At 40.9% G+C, this 14,119-nt stretch overlaps 1 protein-coding gene across 1 annotated transcript in view; it reads right to left on the reverse strand.

Moving 5' to 3' along the window:
* LOC133420866 (uncharacterized) overlaps positions 1-14,119 on the reverse strand; it is a 36,685-nt gene that overhangs the window by 8,063 nt on the left and 14,503 nt on the right. The window contains exons 17-30 of the mRNA XM_061710739.1: positions 13,756-13,965; positions 13,636-13,670; positions 12,475-12,627; positions 11,307-11,435; positions 11,124-11,162; positions 10,595-10,720; positions 10,385-10,508; positions 6,948-7,118; positions 6,830-6,870; positions 4,835-4,993; positions 4,600-4,734; positions 2,780-2,818; positions 2,568-2,708; positions 807-898 (exon numbers count right to left, since the gene is read on the reverse strand). Coding sequence (XP_061566723.1) covers positions 807-898; positions 2,568-2,708; positions 2,780-2,818; positions 4,600-4,734; positions 4,835-4,993; positions 6,830-6,870; positions 6,948-7,118; positions 10,385-10,508; positions 10,595-10,720; positions 11,124-11,162; positions 11,307-11,435; positions 12,475-12,627; positions 13,636-13,670; positions 13,756-13,965 — 1,594 coding nt within the window. The remainder of the gene's footprint in view (positions 1-806; positions 899-2,567; positions 2,709-2,779; positions 2,819-4,599; positions 4,735-4,834; positions 4,994-6,829; positions 6,871-6,947; positions 7,119-10,384; positions 10,509-10,594; positions 10,721-11,123; positions 11,163-11,306; positions 11,436-12,474; positions 12,628-13,635; positions 13,671-13,755; positions 13,966-14,119) is intronic.

Here is a 14,119-nt window from a genome sequence, read left to right on the forward strand (position 1 = left end):
CAACAGGCTCGTTCTCCTGAAAGACACCTGTAGTTCAAATATATAAATATCTCCGCTGTTTCTCATCATCAGTTGCTGCATCGGCAGGACTAAGAGCTCTCCAGTCTCCCAACGGCTCTGGTTGAACGGCCCCACAAACCATCTCCGATCGCGCTGTTTTATTTACCGAGATCACAAGAAAAGCAGAGCAGTGATCTCCTCTCCATCCTGTTTATTTATCTTTTATCTCCTGTTGCTGTTTATTTATCTTTACTCCACCAACTCTATCATTAAGAAATATGAATCACTTTTCTAAGTGAACAGCGCTAATGCAGTTCAAACAGCAGGTATATCCGCCCCTTTAATCTGATTGGTTTACGAGTAAATCGTGTTTTATCCACTGCTCTGCGTCCCCCACGTGGGTGCGCTCTTATGATTGGCTGGAACAAAGGAAGATATCTGATTGGTTGCAGATCCTTCCTTGTTAAAAAAAAAACATATTTGTGGATCGAGTCACGTCAGGGGAGTCTCAAAAGTCACACGCAAATCCAGCGCAGCTCACAGACAAAAAAACGTTTGTAAATCAGGTTATATTTGTGTGTGCATCAAAAATACATTTGTATATCTTGTCCTACGCACGTGTGAATTGTTCTGTGCATGTGTGAAACGGTGTGTGTATTTGCAAATCGGTCTGTGCATTTGTAAAACTTGTCCTGTGCATTTGTCAATTATGAGACTGTTCTAGCTCCATATAAACATGCTGAACACCCTTCTCCATCCTTGATCAGACCATAATAAATAAATAAAATAAATAAATAAAGACTCACGACTCGACACGGCCGACGCTCTTCCTGGTTGACGAGGAGAGCCGCTCCTCCACCTTGGCCGCGGCTCCGGAGTCGAACATCTCCACGTAGATCTGCGGCGGGACAGCAGTCATGAGTAAAACACCAGGAGACCTCCAGATTAGTGTAGTCCCGATCGATCACATCATTTTCAAAACATTGGTATCGACCAAAAAAGTATCAGGACATACCTAGTTATTAATGTTTTTAATATATATTAATTATTAAATCAGTGCAAAATAGGAGGTATTATTTTAGCAGATGTTTGTCTGATGAAGCTATTGCTAAATTTAAGGAGCCATTGCTCATCTTACGACAGTGGAAAATAGTGAAGCAGTAGAGGCCAGTGACCTGGGTTCTACCTCTGATGTTGATTTTCTTGTTAGTAACACTGCTGATTTCTTGCATTCAGCTTTAGATGAAGTTGCTCCTTTGAAAGGGAGGGTTTCTAGCCACAGGAGCTTAACTCCCTGGTATAATTCAGATATCCGCATGTTGAAACAAAACGTGCGTAAAATGGAAAGGAAGTGGTACTCTTGTAAGTCTGTAGACTTACAAGAGAGACCACGTCTCTCCAGTGTTAGCGTCACTCAATTGGCTACCTGTAAAATTCAGAATCCAATTTAAAATGTTATTACTTGCATATAAAGCCCAAAACGGCTCAGCTCTGCAGTATTTACAAGACCTGATAGTGCCTTATGTTCCTGGCAGAGCTCTCCGCTCCCAGAGTGCAGGTTTACTCGTAGTTCCTAGAGTATCTAAATGTAAATTTGGAGGGCGGGCGTTCTGCTATCAGGCACCATTACTATGGAACCAACTTCCAATCTGGGTTAAGGAGGCTGACACCACCTCCACCTTTAAAACTAAACTTAAAACCTTTCTGTTTAGTAAAGCCTATAGTTAGTGTTTAGTAAACCTCTAGCTGGTGTTGGTAAATCTCTAGGTAGTGTAAACTCTAGTGTGTTAGAGTCAGTAGTCATAGTTGCAGCTATAGAACAAGACTATAATAGTTAGTCTCAAATATAGCTTGGTGGTAGATATGCTGCTATAGGCTTATGCTGCAGGGGGGCACCGACATGATCCACTGGGCGGTGCCTCTCACCCTTCTTCTCCTCTCCTTTTCCCTTCCTCTCTTCTCCATTTCCATTTTTATTTTAAATATCTCATAGCTATCGTTTTTGTCCATCGCTCCTGTAGTTTCTTGTGCTGGCCCCCCTTTTTTCTCTTTTGTGCATGTTTGCAGGCTGGAGCCTCGGGAGCTGCGTTCTGGCCTGTGTTCCCGGCCCCCCCGCCCCCATCCCCGGTCATACCGTTACTGCTTCCACCTGCCTATGTGGATGTCTGCTGTGTGCTGCTGACTCCCCCCCCCCCTCTGATACTCCCGTTGCTGCTTCCGCCTGCCTGCGCCCGCCCCCCCCTCTGGTAATCCCGCTGCTGCTTCCACCTGCCTGCTATGTGCTGCTGACGTCCCAGACTACCCCAGTCCGGCCTTCGGCAGGAGGGTCCCCCCTTATGAGCCTGGTCCTGCTCAAGGTTTCTTCCCTCCTAAAGGAGAGTTTTTCTTGCCACTGTTTGGCTTAAGGCTTTTCTCCCACTATGGGAGTTTTTACCTGCCATTGTTTATGTAATAATTGCTCGGGGGTTTATGTTTATGTTTATGTTTAGTGATCGGGAGCTAAAACAATCCTGATCGGGACAACTCTACTCCAGGTCCTTCAGAAAGGTTCAAGCGGGCAGTTTTACCTTGTTGCCGAGCGGCAGGAAGCTGACGAAGGCGGCGACGCTCGCCACCTCCCTCATGACGGCGGTAGCGAGGCCCACGGTCACCCCCGACGCCTCCAGGCACAGCAGCCGCTCCTCCAGCGACGGCCGCTCCGCCACCGGCTGAAAGAAACCAAACTTGAGCTTCACAGAATCTGGAAGCAGCTTGTTTAAAAACAGATTTACGGACTTACAGCGTTGCTCCACCTCATCACGCTTCTGTAGTACGACTCCTGCAGGAACAAGAGACATGCTCAAACCTGCTCCTCTAATGTCTCAAAGTTCATTTATTACTGATCCGTCATGGATAATCATCAGAACGTTGGAGAGTTTTATGAAACACATTTATTTATGGTTTTCTGTGGTTGTCTGAACGGCTTTTTTAATTAAATCTGCTTCATTAAAGGTGGTTATGTTAAGGTCCACGAGCCCTGGTTCTGATCCCTCATCCAAACCAAGCGGGCTCATAATAGCACTAAGTCACCTTTTTATCTTATATTGGATTTTTATTGGAATTCTTCTTTTATTTTATCTCAGTTTGTAATTACCGTGAAACACTTGCATTAACGTTGGTTGTTGAAATGATCAATAAATACCAAATAAACACTGACTGATAAGCTCGATTATACAGAAGTATAAATCATACGGAGTATTAGGGCCAGGCAGGAAAAAAGTAAAAATAATATTTTAGAGGAGGAAGATTTTTTTTTCATTGTGCACTTTAAGAAAAAAGTCGAAATGTCGAGAAAAAAGTTGAAATGACGAGATAAATGTTGAAATACAATTTCAAGAATAAAGTCGAAATTTCGTGAATTAAGTTGAAATGTTGAGAAAAAAGGCGAATTTTCGACTTTATTCACGACATTTCGACTTTATTCTCGAAATTGTATTTCAACATTAATCTCGACATTTAGACTTTTTTCTCGAAATTGTATTTCAACATTAATCTCGACATTTCAACTTTTTTCTCGACATTTCGACCTTTTTCTGTGCACAATAAAAAAAAATCTTCCTCCTCTAAAATATCTTTTCTCCTGCATGTCCCTAATACTCTTCCGTAGATTTACCACTTCGGACCACTTGGGGGGAAGCAGGAAAATTCCCCTCTAGTGGGAGAAAGTGGTATTACAAGACATGCTGGATTGTCCCGTAGCAGAGCAGAGCTGTGTGCCCCCCTGTGGTCAGAAGCGGTATTACTTCAGTTTTTCACATTGCACAGCCATATGAACAAAAGGCATCGGACTTTTATACAAGACATCCCGTCTGTTTTCTACAGAAGAGTATTAGGGCCATGCAGGAGAAAAAATATTTGAGAGGGGAAGATTTTTTTTTATTGTGCACTTCGAGAGAAAAATCGAAATGTCGAGAAAGAGTCTAAATGTCGAGAGAAAAGTCGAAATGTCGAGAAAAGAGTGGAAATGTCGAGATTAATGTTGAAATACAATTTCAAGAATAAAGTCGAAGTTTTCTGAATAAAGTCGAAATTTCACCTTTTTTCTCAACATTTCAACTTTATTCACGAAATTTTGACTTTTCTCAACATTTCGACTTTTCTCTCAAAACTGTATCAACATTAATCTCGACATTTCAACTTTTTTCTCGAAATTTTGCTTTTTTTCCCCTCAACATTTCAACTTTATTCATGAAATTTTGACTTTATTCTTGAAATTGCATCTCAACATCTCGACTCTTTTCTCGACATTTCAACTTTTTTCTTGACATTTTGACTTTTCTATCGACATTTCGACTTTTCTCTCGACATTGAGTTTTTTCTCGAAGTGCACAATGAAAAAAAAATCTTCCTCCTCTAAAATATTATTTTTTATTCTTTTTCTGCCTGGCCCTAATACTCTTCCATAGTTCCTGTGACCCTGCAGAAGATAAACGGGTATAAAAAAATTGATAAATGGATGGATCCTGTCTGTTTTCCCTCATTCCTGACAGAAGAAATAAGTTATTCCTCTATAAAAAAGACTTGAGGTAACTGTCAGACACTTTTGTCCAGGTTCACTACCTCGCAGGATCCGGGCTGCATTTCCTCCAACACCAAGTGGACGTTGAGAGTGTTGCCTTTCACTGAAACTGGTCTTCTGCTGTGATGCAGGAAGAATCTGCAGCAGGCATCCCAGTTGTGGAAGAACACGAAGGCCTGGAGATGAACGCAAGAGAAACTGGTGGGTTAACTCTGATAAATAACTAAGCGAGTGCGGCAACCATCAGCCCCTGCTGGGGGGGGTCCGGGTCTTTACCCTCCTCTGCAGGGGCAGCACCGTCATGCTGTGAAGCGCAGAGGGACGATCGGGGAAGTAATCCCACACCAGCTTGGCCACGTCCTCGTCCAGGTAGCCCTCGGCAGGAAGACCCGTCAGCATGGCGGTGGAGAACGCCGTCTCTGGGGGGGGAGATCGCTACGGGAGCAAGGGTTTGACGACGATGCCGAGGGATGAAGACGTTAGTAAATATAAGTGTTGAGGCTTTTTATTTTTAAATACCAACATAGAACTAAAGCTGCAAGCAGCGATGAACGGGCCCTCGCGCGTGCAATTTTCAGCAATAAAGGTCAAGGACTCAAAACTAAGTCTGACGACACCACCATGACTCTTTATGTCAAACTATTCAAAAAATATGGCAGAAAATAGGAAATATACAATATCGACCAACCAGAAGAAGGGGGGGTGTGCTTTTTGGCGTCTAGCATCGCCAAGGTAACGCTTTTGACTGAGAAAAGTAATGCGCATCGTCGCAGGATCGAGACGCAAATTTTTATGTATAACACACCTGGGTGCACATTACGGTTCGGGCGAAGAAACGGCCGAAGAAATGGCATAAATTGCGGCAAAATTACACGATTCATTCAAAATGGCCGACTTCCTGTTCGGTTTCGGCCATGGCGCCAAGAGACTTTTCTTTAAGTTGCGACATGATACAGGTGTGTAGTGATTTTCGTGCATGTACGTCAAACGGTATTGTGGGGCTTGAGGCACAAAGTTTTCTAGGGGGCGCTGTTGAGCCATTAGGCCACGCCCATTAATGCAAACCATTAAACATCAAATTTTTCGCCAGGCCTGGCTTGCGTGTAAAAAATTTGGTGACTTTTGGGGCACGTTTAGGGGGGCAAAAAGGCCCTCATTTCGTCAGAAGAAAAATAAAAACAAGAACATTTCCTACAGATACAATAGGGCCTTCGCACTGTCAGTGCTCGGGCCCTAATTAAAAGTGTTCGAGAAAGAGACGAAGATTCTGAGTTGGTTCGCATTTGATTTGAGGTTTGTACCTGGTACGCATGATAACGGCTTTAAGCAATGGTCTAAAAAAGGGATTACAGCGATATGTACCGTGGAGTTTTGAAAAGTTAAGGGATTCATTTTAATTAGATGAACATGAACAATATCGGGATTACTAAGGAAGGAAATAAAAACTGACACTGATAATGAAGTTATTTATGTGTTTTTGAAAGCTTATGAAGGAACAACATGTAAAGTAATCTCCACCCTGTACAAAGGTTTGCTGTCATGCAGGAAGTCTTCCTCTCTTTATATCAAAGAAAAATGGGAAAAAGAGTTGAGAGAAGGGATAACTGAGGAGGAATGGTTTAATATTTGTAAAACGCAGTGCACGGGCACTAGTTCCAGGACAGAATTCAATTGGAAAAATATAGTAAGATCTTTTATAACTCCAGACATTAGGAAGGAAACTGTATGTAACCAGCAGCTGGAGACACATGGATGTGGCTCATATGCATATTTTCTGCTCTTGCCAAAAGATAATAGGAAATTGGGATAAAATCTGCCGGGGTTTAAGAAAAATAATAGGATACGAGATTCCCAAATCTTGTAAGATACTTAATTTGGGAAATTTGACATAAGATATAATACAAAAAGAGGATGAATATCTTGTTAAAGTTCTGCTATCGGCAGGTAAAAAAGCAATAACAAAATTATGGTATAAAGCAGAACCAGCGACCGTGGGGCCATGGCTGAGCACTGAGGAAGAAATATTTGTAATGGAAAAAATGACATTTAAACTACGATTACAAGAGACACAATTTCAGAAAAAATTGGAAAAATTGACAGATTATAAAGCACAGCAAGAGGACACCACCATCACAGCTGGACAATAAGGATATTGATATGAGAAGAATTGCTTTGTGAAGTATGTAAAACCTGACACTGTAATTGTTGACGGAGTTTTCATTAAAAAAAAAAAAAGTTTAAAAGTGTGTGCAGAAAAGAAGAAGTCCTAACCTGGATGTCCGCGATGCTCGACTTGGAGACGGTCTGAAAAACTAGATTCCAAACCATAATTAGATATTGATATGAACATACATGGTACTGACATGTGATGGTAAATCCTGCCTCTTACCCGGGATGTTGAACCAAGGAGACGCGGTAGGGAACATGTAGGGGCTGGTCGTCATGGTGACCCAGAATGGCGGGGTGGTGCCGGGGGGGATGCCAGATTTGGCTCGCGGGACGACGGCCCCGGAGACAGAGAGTTCACTGTCTGGCAAAGCTTTTGCTGCCAGTAGAGGCACTGTAGGGACGGCAAAGCAGCGGAAGGGTTCGGGTTCATTTTTATCTCTTTTTTTATTACGTTTCTAAAACATACAAACAGGATTGGTGCCTGATGTTCACGAGAAAAAACAACAACAACAAGCGTCAACAGCTGGGTTAGTTGGTTTGAGATAGTGACCGAAATGAAAATTTGTGGCCGAAACCGAAAAAAATAATAAACACTTGGCCGAATACCGAACAATACCGAACATGGTTATTCGCAGTTTTTCATTTATTTTGCCAATTTTTTCACCATTGCATAAATCAAATAAATTTGATTTAGGCATGCTTTTAAAAGAAAAAAATATTTAGCAAAATTACATGGTAGAAAATATTTATTGAACATAAAAAACTGAACATGTTTTAATTTCCCAGCATTATGTTGTTTTGGTACCACCTCCTGGTGAATGAAAATTCTTATGTGGTTACTTTTTGGTTGGCCAACGATTTATGTTTGTGGTGCGCAACTGTTACGGGAGCGGCCAGTCTATTTCCTTATTTTACAACGCCGTTATTAATTGTTCATTTTTTTCCCCACTTATTCCACCGAACACCGAAAGTGTTTTTTTGCCATTTTCGGCCGAACAATTTCGGTTACCGAACAATCGGTGCATCCCTAGTTTGTGATGCCATTGAGTCGTTTTGACTCTATTATTAAACAGCTGCTTTAAGGGACAAAGATTATTTAAGATTAGTCTGTCCGATAAAAGCCGTTACTTTCTTTATATTTGCTTCGACAGAAGTAAATCTGTGTCATTGGATTTTGAAAGAAAAAAGTGATTGAATTTCTAGCTCTGAATATTTATGCATTGAAATGCATCTGAATTTTTATCAACTTTAAAATATTCAACTGCAAAAAATGTAACTGCAAAACATTCAACTGCAAATAATTCAATGTTAAAATATTCAAGTGTAAATAATTCAACCTCAAAAAATTCACCCAGTACAACTTTAGCTTGTTGACTAGCATGGTGACCGGATTTTAGCCAATAATAACGGGGCTTTGGTTTATTTTAAACTCTTCTTTATGCCATCGGTGTGGTTTGTGTCGGAAAGATTAATTAATAGACAGGTGACATTTGTACATTAACAGACAGTTTTAACTATTATATGCCATCAGTGGGGTTTGGGTTTGTGCTCGCTCCTTTTGCTCCGTGCACGGTCCGTGCGTTAAGCCAAAGGAGCGAGCACAAACCCAAACCCCACTGATGGCAATAATGAAATCCTTGAGTTCCTGGATGTTGCAAATATTTTTTCCAGTTGAATTTTTTGTGATTGAATATTTTAACGTTGGACTTTTTGCGGTTTAATTAATTGCGGTAGAAATTTTTTGCGGTTGAATTTTTTGAGGTTGAATTATTTGTGGTAGAATTTTTTGCGATTGAATATTTTAATGTTGAATTTTTTGCGGTTGAATTTTTTGAGGTTTTATTTTTTGCGGTTGCATTTTTGCGGTTAAATATTGTAACTGAATTATTTGAAGCTGCATATTTTAACGTTGAATTATTTGCGGTAGAATTTTTTGAGGTTGAATTGTTTGTGGTAGAATCTTTTGCAATTTAATATTTTAACGTTGAATTTTTTGCGATTGCATTTTTTGCGATTTACTATTTCAACAAAACATAATGCATACAACAGATGCATAATTTCAATGCATTAATATTCAGTACTAGAAATTCAATCACTTTTTTCTTTCAAAATCCAATGACACAGATCTACTTCTATAGACATGCAGCATCTGCCAACTGTTAGGATTTTATGAAATTGTTAAGAGTTTGAAGGGTTTTTCTATAAGATTCTACACTGGTGGTGTTTCTCCATTTGCAGGGTCAACTCCTGTTTTATGCCTAGGCTGTTTTCTCTAGTGGCAGGGTTTATGACTAGGCTGTTAAAATAGTTTCTTAAGTTAAGACCATGAAGATACACAGATGTTTTAACACTGATGGGTCTTATCCGTTATCTGGGTTGACATCTTAAGTAGGAAGCAATAAACAGGGACGCTGAAGGTCTGATATGTTTGGTAGATGGGGTTCACTACAAAGAACACCTCCCTTTTTAGTATAAATACGACTGGATCCATGACCACCGTGTGCATTTCTCTCCTGCCTATGTGGTTTGAGAAAAGTGCACCTCCGGCCGGAAAACATTGTGCATGATATAATAAAGTTTGTAATAACTTTGGTTCTGTTCACTGGTTTTCTTATGGTACACCAGACAAACGAACATGCAGGATCTTTCACAACCATCCACTCCACAGTTATTTATTTGGTTGTAATCATCAACAAAACAGACGTGAGAGACCAAGTCATCAGTGTCTGCAGTACTCGAGTTGTAAAAAGAAAACTAGGGAGGATGGTGGATTTTATCATATGGGGACAGATAATTTGTGCTGATTACAAATAATATAATATATTACAAATACTAGCACTGACCAAAACAGCTGCAGAAATACTGCAGGAATGACATAGCAGCAGTTAAATGCAGCCTTCTGTAAGCTTTAAATATCCACTGGGCTTACATCAAATACATCAAAACACAACAATAAAAAACAGTTTTCTGAACTTATCAATATGACTCTGTCCTTCACAGGATAAGTAAAATGGATCACTGCAAAAACTCACAATCTTAACAAGAATATTTGTCTTATTTCTAGTTAAAATGTCTAATTTTAGTAAAAAAAATCCCATTATACTTAAAACAAGACTCATCACTGGAAAAAACAACAATTTTCACCTGTTTCAAGTAGATTTTCACTTGAAATAAGTAGAAAAATCTGCCAGTGGAACAAGATTTTTTTGCGTGTAATGAGAAGATAAATCTTGTTCCAATGGCAGATTTTTCTACTTATTTCAAGAGAAAATTTACTTGAAACAGGGGAAATTTGTCAAATAAGTTATTTTTCTGGTGTTATTTTTCTAAATGTTGAAATAGCAGTAAAACCACATTCATTGATGAAATGACATAAGGGATGGAAAGGGGGGATTGCAGTTTTACAGGGGGGATGATTTTGACTGTTTTTATTTCAGGGGGGATGATTTGGACTGTTTTTATTTCAGGGGGGATGATTTGGACTGTTTTTATTTCAGGGGGGATGATTTGGACTGTTTTTATTTCAGGGGGGATGCCATCCCCCCTCATCCCCCCTCATCCCCCCTCAACTCCAGTACTGAGTGTCTGGCGGTGTTATTTTTTAACTCCCAATCAATTCCCCTCATAATCCCCCCTGTTACTCTATCACAGTCTTACGTAGCGTTGGTTTGTTGCGCGGTATCTGGGCCCGGTGGACGTCGTGGGCGAGACGCCGACTCAGGAAGCTGTACCAGAGGCCGAGCCGGTCGGCGTGGCGAGCAGACTCGAACTCAATAAAAACCTGAAACACACACAGAGAGACAGGACGGATGAGAGGAACGGGAATCCTCCCAGACGCAGGAACTCAGGGGCGTGTCGTGTTCCTGCCTTGTTGAGGAGAGGCAGGAAGTTCCTCACAGCACCGATTCTGGACAGAGCTTTCCGGAGGTCCAGGAACTCGCTCTGGGAGATGTTCTTGATGTAGATCACGCTGGTGCCGTCATCGCTCGTTTTCTGAATCAACAACAACGTTTGGCCACGGTTACATGATGTTTTTTAATTCGGAATTAATTATTCCAAATTATATAATTCAGAATTAAACTATTTTCCTTCGAGTTTACATGGAAATAGTAATTCCGAATTGAGGTTTACATGGAAAACACGTTTGATCGGTTTTATCCAATTCTTCTTAAGGTCTGGGGGTTGGGAAGGTTCTGATTGGAGTTTAATTCGGAATGGCCATTTTCATTTAGAATTAGGTGTTTACATGGTAATTTTTACTAATTTTAAATCAGATTTAATTTTAATTCTGAATTAAAGAGGATTAAACTTCCCATGTAAACACACTGAATGACTGTTTGAGCGAGCCTTTGTGGTACATAATGTGTGTGCGTGCGTGCACGAGAGAGATACTTACAAACTGGACCATACTCATCAGGCTTTTATAAAATCCAAACTGGGAAGAAAAGGGGAATAAAGTTGACAGTCAGAGCTTGAGGTTGACGTCTTCTATTAAACTGATGTTGCCAGTTTCTTTCAAGCGTGTCTCTGAGGATCAATCCCTCACGTCTGACTCCGTAACAACATTGTGAAGCCTCACCGGCGTGTCCAGACATTGGGTAGAAAGAGCGCCGATGCAGAGTTTCCCCCCATCCAGCGTCAGGTGTTTCTGAATCAAGGTCTTGAAAGCGTCTTGCAGGTCCTTCACCGTCGGGAAGAGGACCAGAGCCTGGACAGAAAACACAAACAACGCCTTTATTACTTCACTTCATAGTAATGACCAAGTCTGTACGTGTCACACTAAGTAGGGATGGGAATTGATAAGATTTTTTCGATTCCGATTCCATTTTCGATTCTGCTTAATGATTCGATTCTTTATCGATTCTCTTATCGATTCTCATTTGGAAAAAAGGAGAACAAACAATTTTAGTATCAACTTTGTTTTAATAAAACAAAGTTGATACTAAGCCGGAGCGGCCCGGCACGTCCGCGTGACCGAGAGCGCAGCTCTTCTAAAGCATGATTTATGGCGCCAAGCTTACGGCGTAGGGTACGCGGGGAGCGCGCCGTACGGTGCGTGTCGCCGCGTATCCTGCGCCGTAGGCTCTGCGTTGGTGTAACGCGGAACCATAAATCAGCCTTACCACACGCCGGCTGACTCCGCGCTCCCAGCGCATCAGCCGGCCGAGTCCTAACAGTTTCCCCCCTTTGTTGAAATGTCCACATTGCAAGAATTGTGGCCCTGTTGTCATCCTTTTTGGTAAAATGTAACCAAACTTTCGAGCGTTTATGCCGCTTTGTCCCCGTGTTTTCCTGCTGGGCGCGAATGCGCACGTTGTGCAACGTGCGTGGTGACGTCATTCGCGCCGACTGGAATCGATAAGGGAATCGTTTGCGAAAAAGGCAAACGATGCTAAGGAATTGAAACACTGGGAACCGGTTCTCAATAAGAACCGGTTCTCGATTCCCATCCCTAACACTAAGTATGTAGAAGTGTACTAAATAACCACAATCATCTCTGTGTGGCGATAGGAAGCTCGCTGGCTGTCCGTTCACGGTGGAAGAACTGCAGAAGAAACCGGATCGAAGGAGCAGGGACAGAATCTAAGACCCAATTCACTAACCCCCCCCCTCAACCTCAATTGTTACTTGAACTAGACACTTTTAGCTTCTATATATATTTTTTTTCCAGTTTTGAGTTCAGGCACTTTTATTCCAGGGAACAAAATACATTTCTCAACTGAACTTAAATAAACTGGGGTGCCTACCTTGCGAGCGTGAGGAAAGACGAAGATTTTGTCTTCGTTGCACTGAACCTGAAACTGGCGCAACACGCCGGCGATGTCGGCTTCGCTGTAGCAGCCTTGTTTGTACTTTGGCAGGTCGCTCAGATACAACAGTTTAGGACTCCAGGAAAAAATCTGGAAACAAACCAGAAAATTATGTTTAAGCCAAGTTTACAACCTCGGAAGGAACAATAAATCATTTAATATCATTCAGTTATATGAAAATACTTGATGGCAATATAATATACATATGAGCTTTTGCTCCTTCCGGTTCCTCTGGACTCAGACAACACTGCAAAAACTCAAAATCTTACCAGGAATATTTGTCTTATTTCTTATTTTTCTACTTATTTTAAGTGAAAATCTACTTGAAACAGGTGAAAATTGTTGTTTTTTCCAGTGATGAGTCTTGTTTTAAGTGTAATGAGATTTTTTTTACTAAAAATTTGACATTTTAACTAGAAATAAGACAAATATTCTTGTTAAGAATTTGAGTTTTTGCAGTGCAGAACTGGTGACCACCTCACACGGGCACACTGCAAAAACTCAAAATCTTACCAGGAATATTTGTCTTATTTCTAGTTAAAATGTCTTATTTTTAGTCAAAAAATCTCATTAGACTTAAAACAATAGTCATTACCAGAAAAACAACTTGTTATTTGACAATTTTCACCTGTTTCAAGTAAATTTTCACTTGAAATAAGTAGAAAAATCTGCCAGTGGGACAAGATTTATTTTCTCATTACACGCAAAAAGAATCTTGTCCCACTGGCAGATTTTTCTACTTATTTTAAGTGAAAATCTACTTGAAACAGGTGAAAATTGTCAAATAAGTTATTTTTCTGCTAATGACTCTTGTTTTAAGTGTAATGAGAGTTTTTGACTAAAAATTAGACATTTTAACTAGAAATAAGACAAATATTCCTGGTAAGATTTAGAGTTTTTGCAGTGCATGAGCATTTCTTAATCTATAAACTCTACTATTATGCAAAACCTTGGCTTTAACAACCATTTGGAAGTATATTTCAGTAACATCTGGCATCAGTTTATTTCTCTAGAGTTTCGCTTTTCTAAATGAAAGTGTCACGCTACTTTAACGTCTTTCAAGACATAAAAACAGACAGTTGGTTTAAGAAAACTTACTTCTGATGACCTCATGATTCTCCAGGGAACACAATCTGTGAAGGAGAGTCAGAATGAAAAACAGGAAGACATGAAAACCCTCCCGCCGAGTTACTTCTGATCCAGGTACGGCCGTCTTACTGCCTTTATGGAATATCAGGCCACAGTCGAGCGTCTCCCCAGGAGTCGGGCGGATATCTGCAGCGGAGGAGGGGGTTTCAGCTGGGCGGCCGTTGGTCTCTGAAGGGGTTTTGCTGGGTTTACTTTTGGCAGAAGCAGTTACTTCAGCGGGCAAAGCTGAAACCTTGCTCACGCCGGTTGATGCTGGATCGTCTCGGGTCTCCAGGAGATCTGCAGGAGAGGACAATCAAATAACTTCACCATTTTCAAATATCCTTTCATGGTGAACCGTAGCAATACAATCCCAAACCACATGGGGGATGCTGTGCTGACAACAGTCCCATAATGATTGGAAACGGTCCGGCACAGTCTGTAGTGACTAGGA

Source organism: Cololabis saira, chromosome 20, assembly GCF_033807715.1.
Source record: "Cololabis saira isolate AMF1-May2022 chromosome 20, fColSai1.1, whole genome shotgun sequence".
In the NCBI taxonomy this organism is placed as follows: domain Eukaryota; kingdom Metazoa; phylum Chordata; class Actinopteri; order Beloniformes; family Belonidae; genus Cololabis; species Cololabis saira.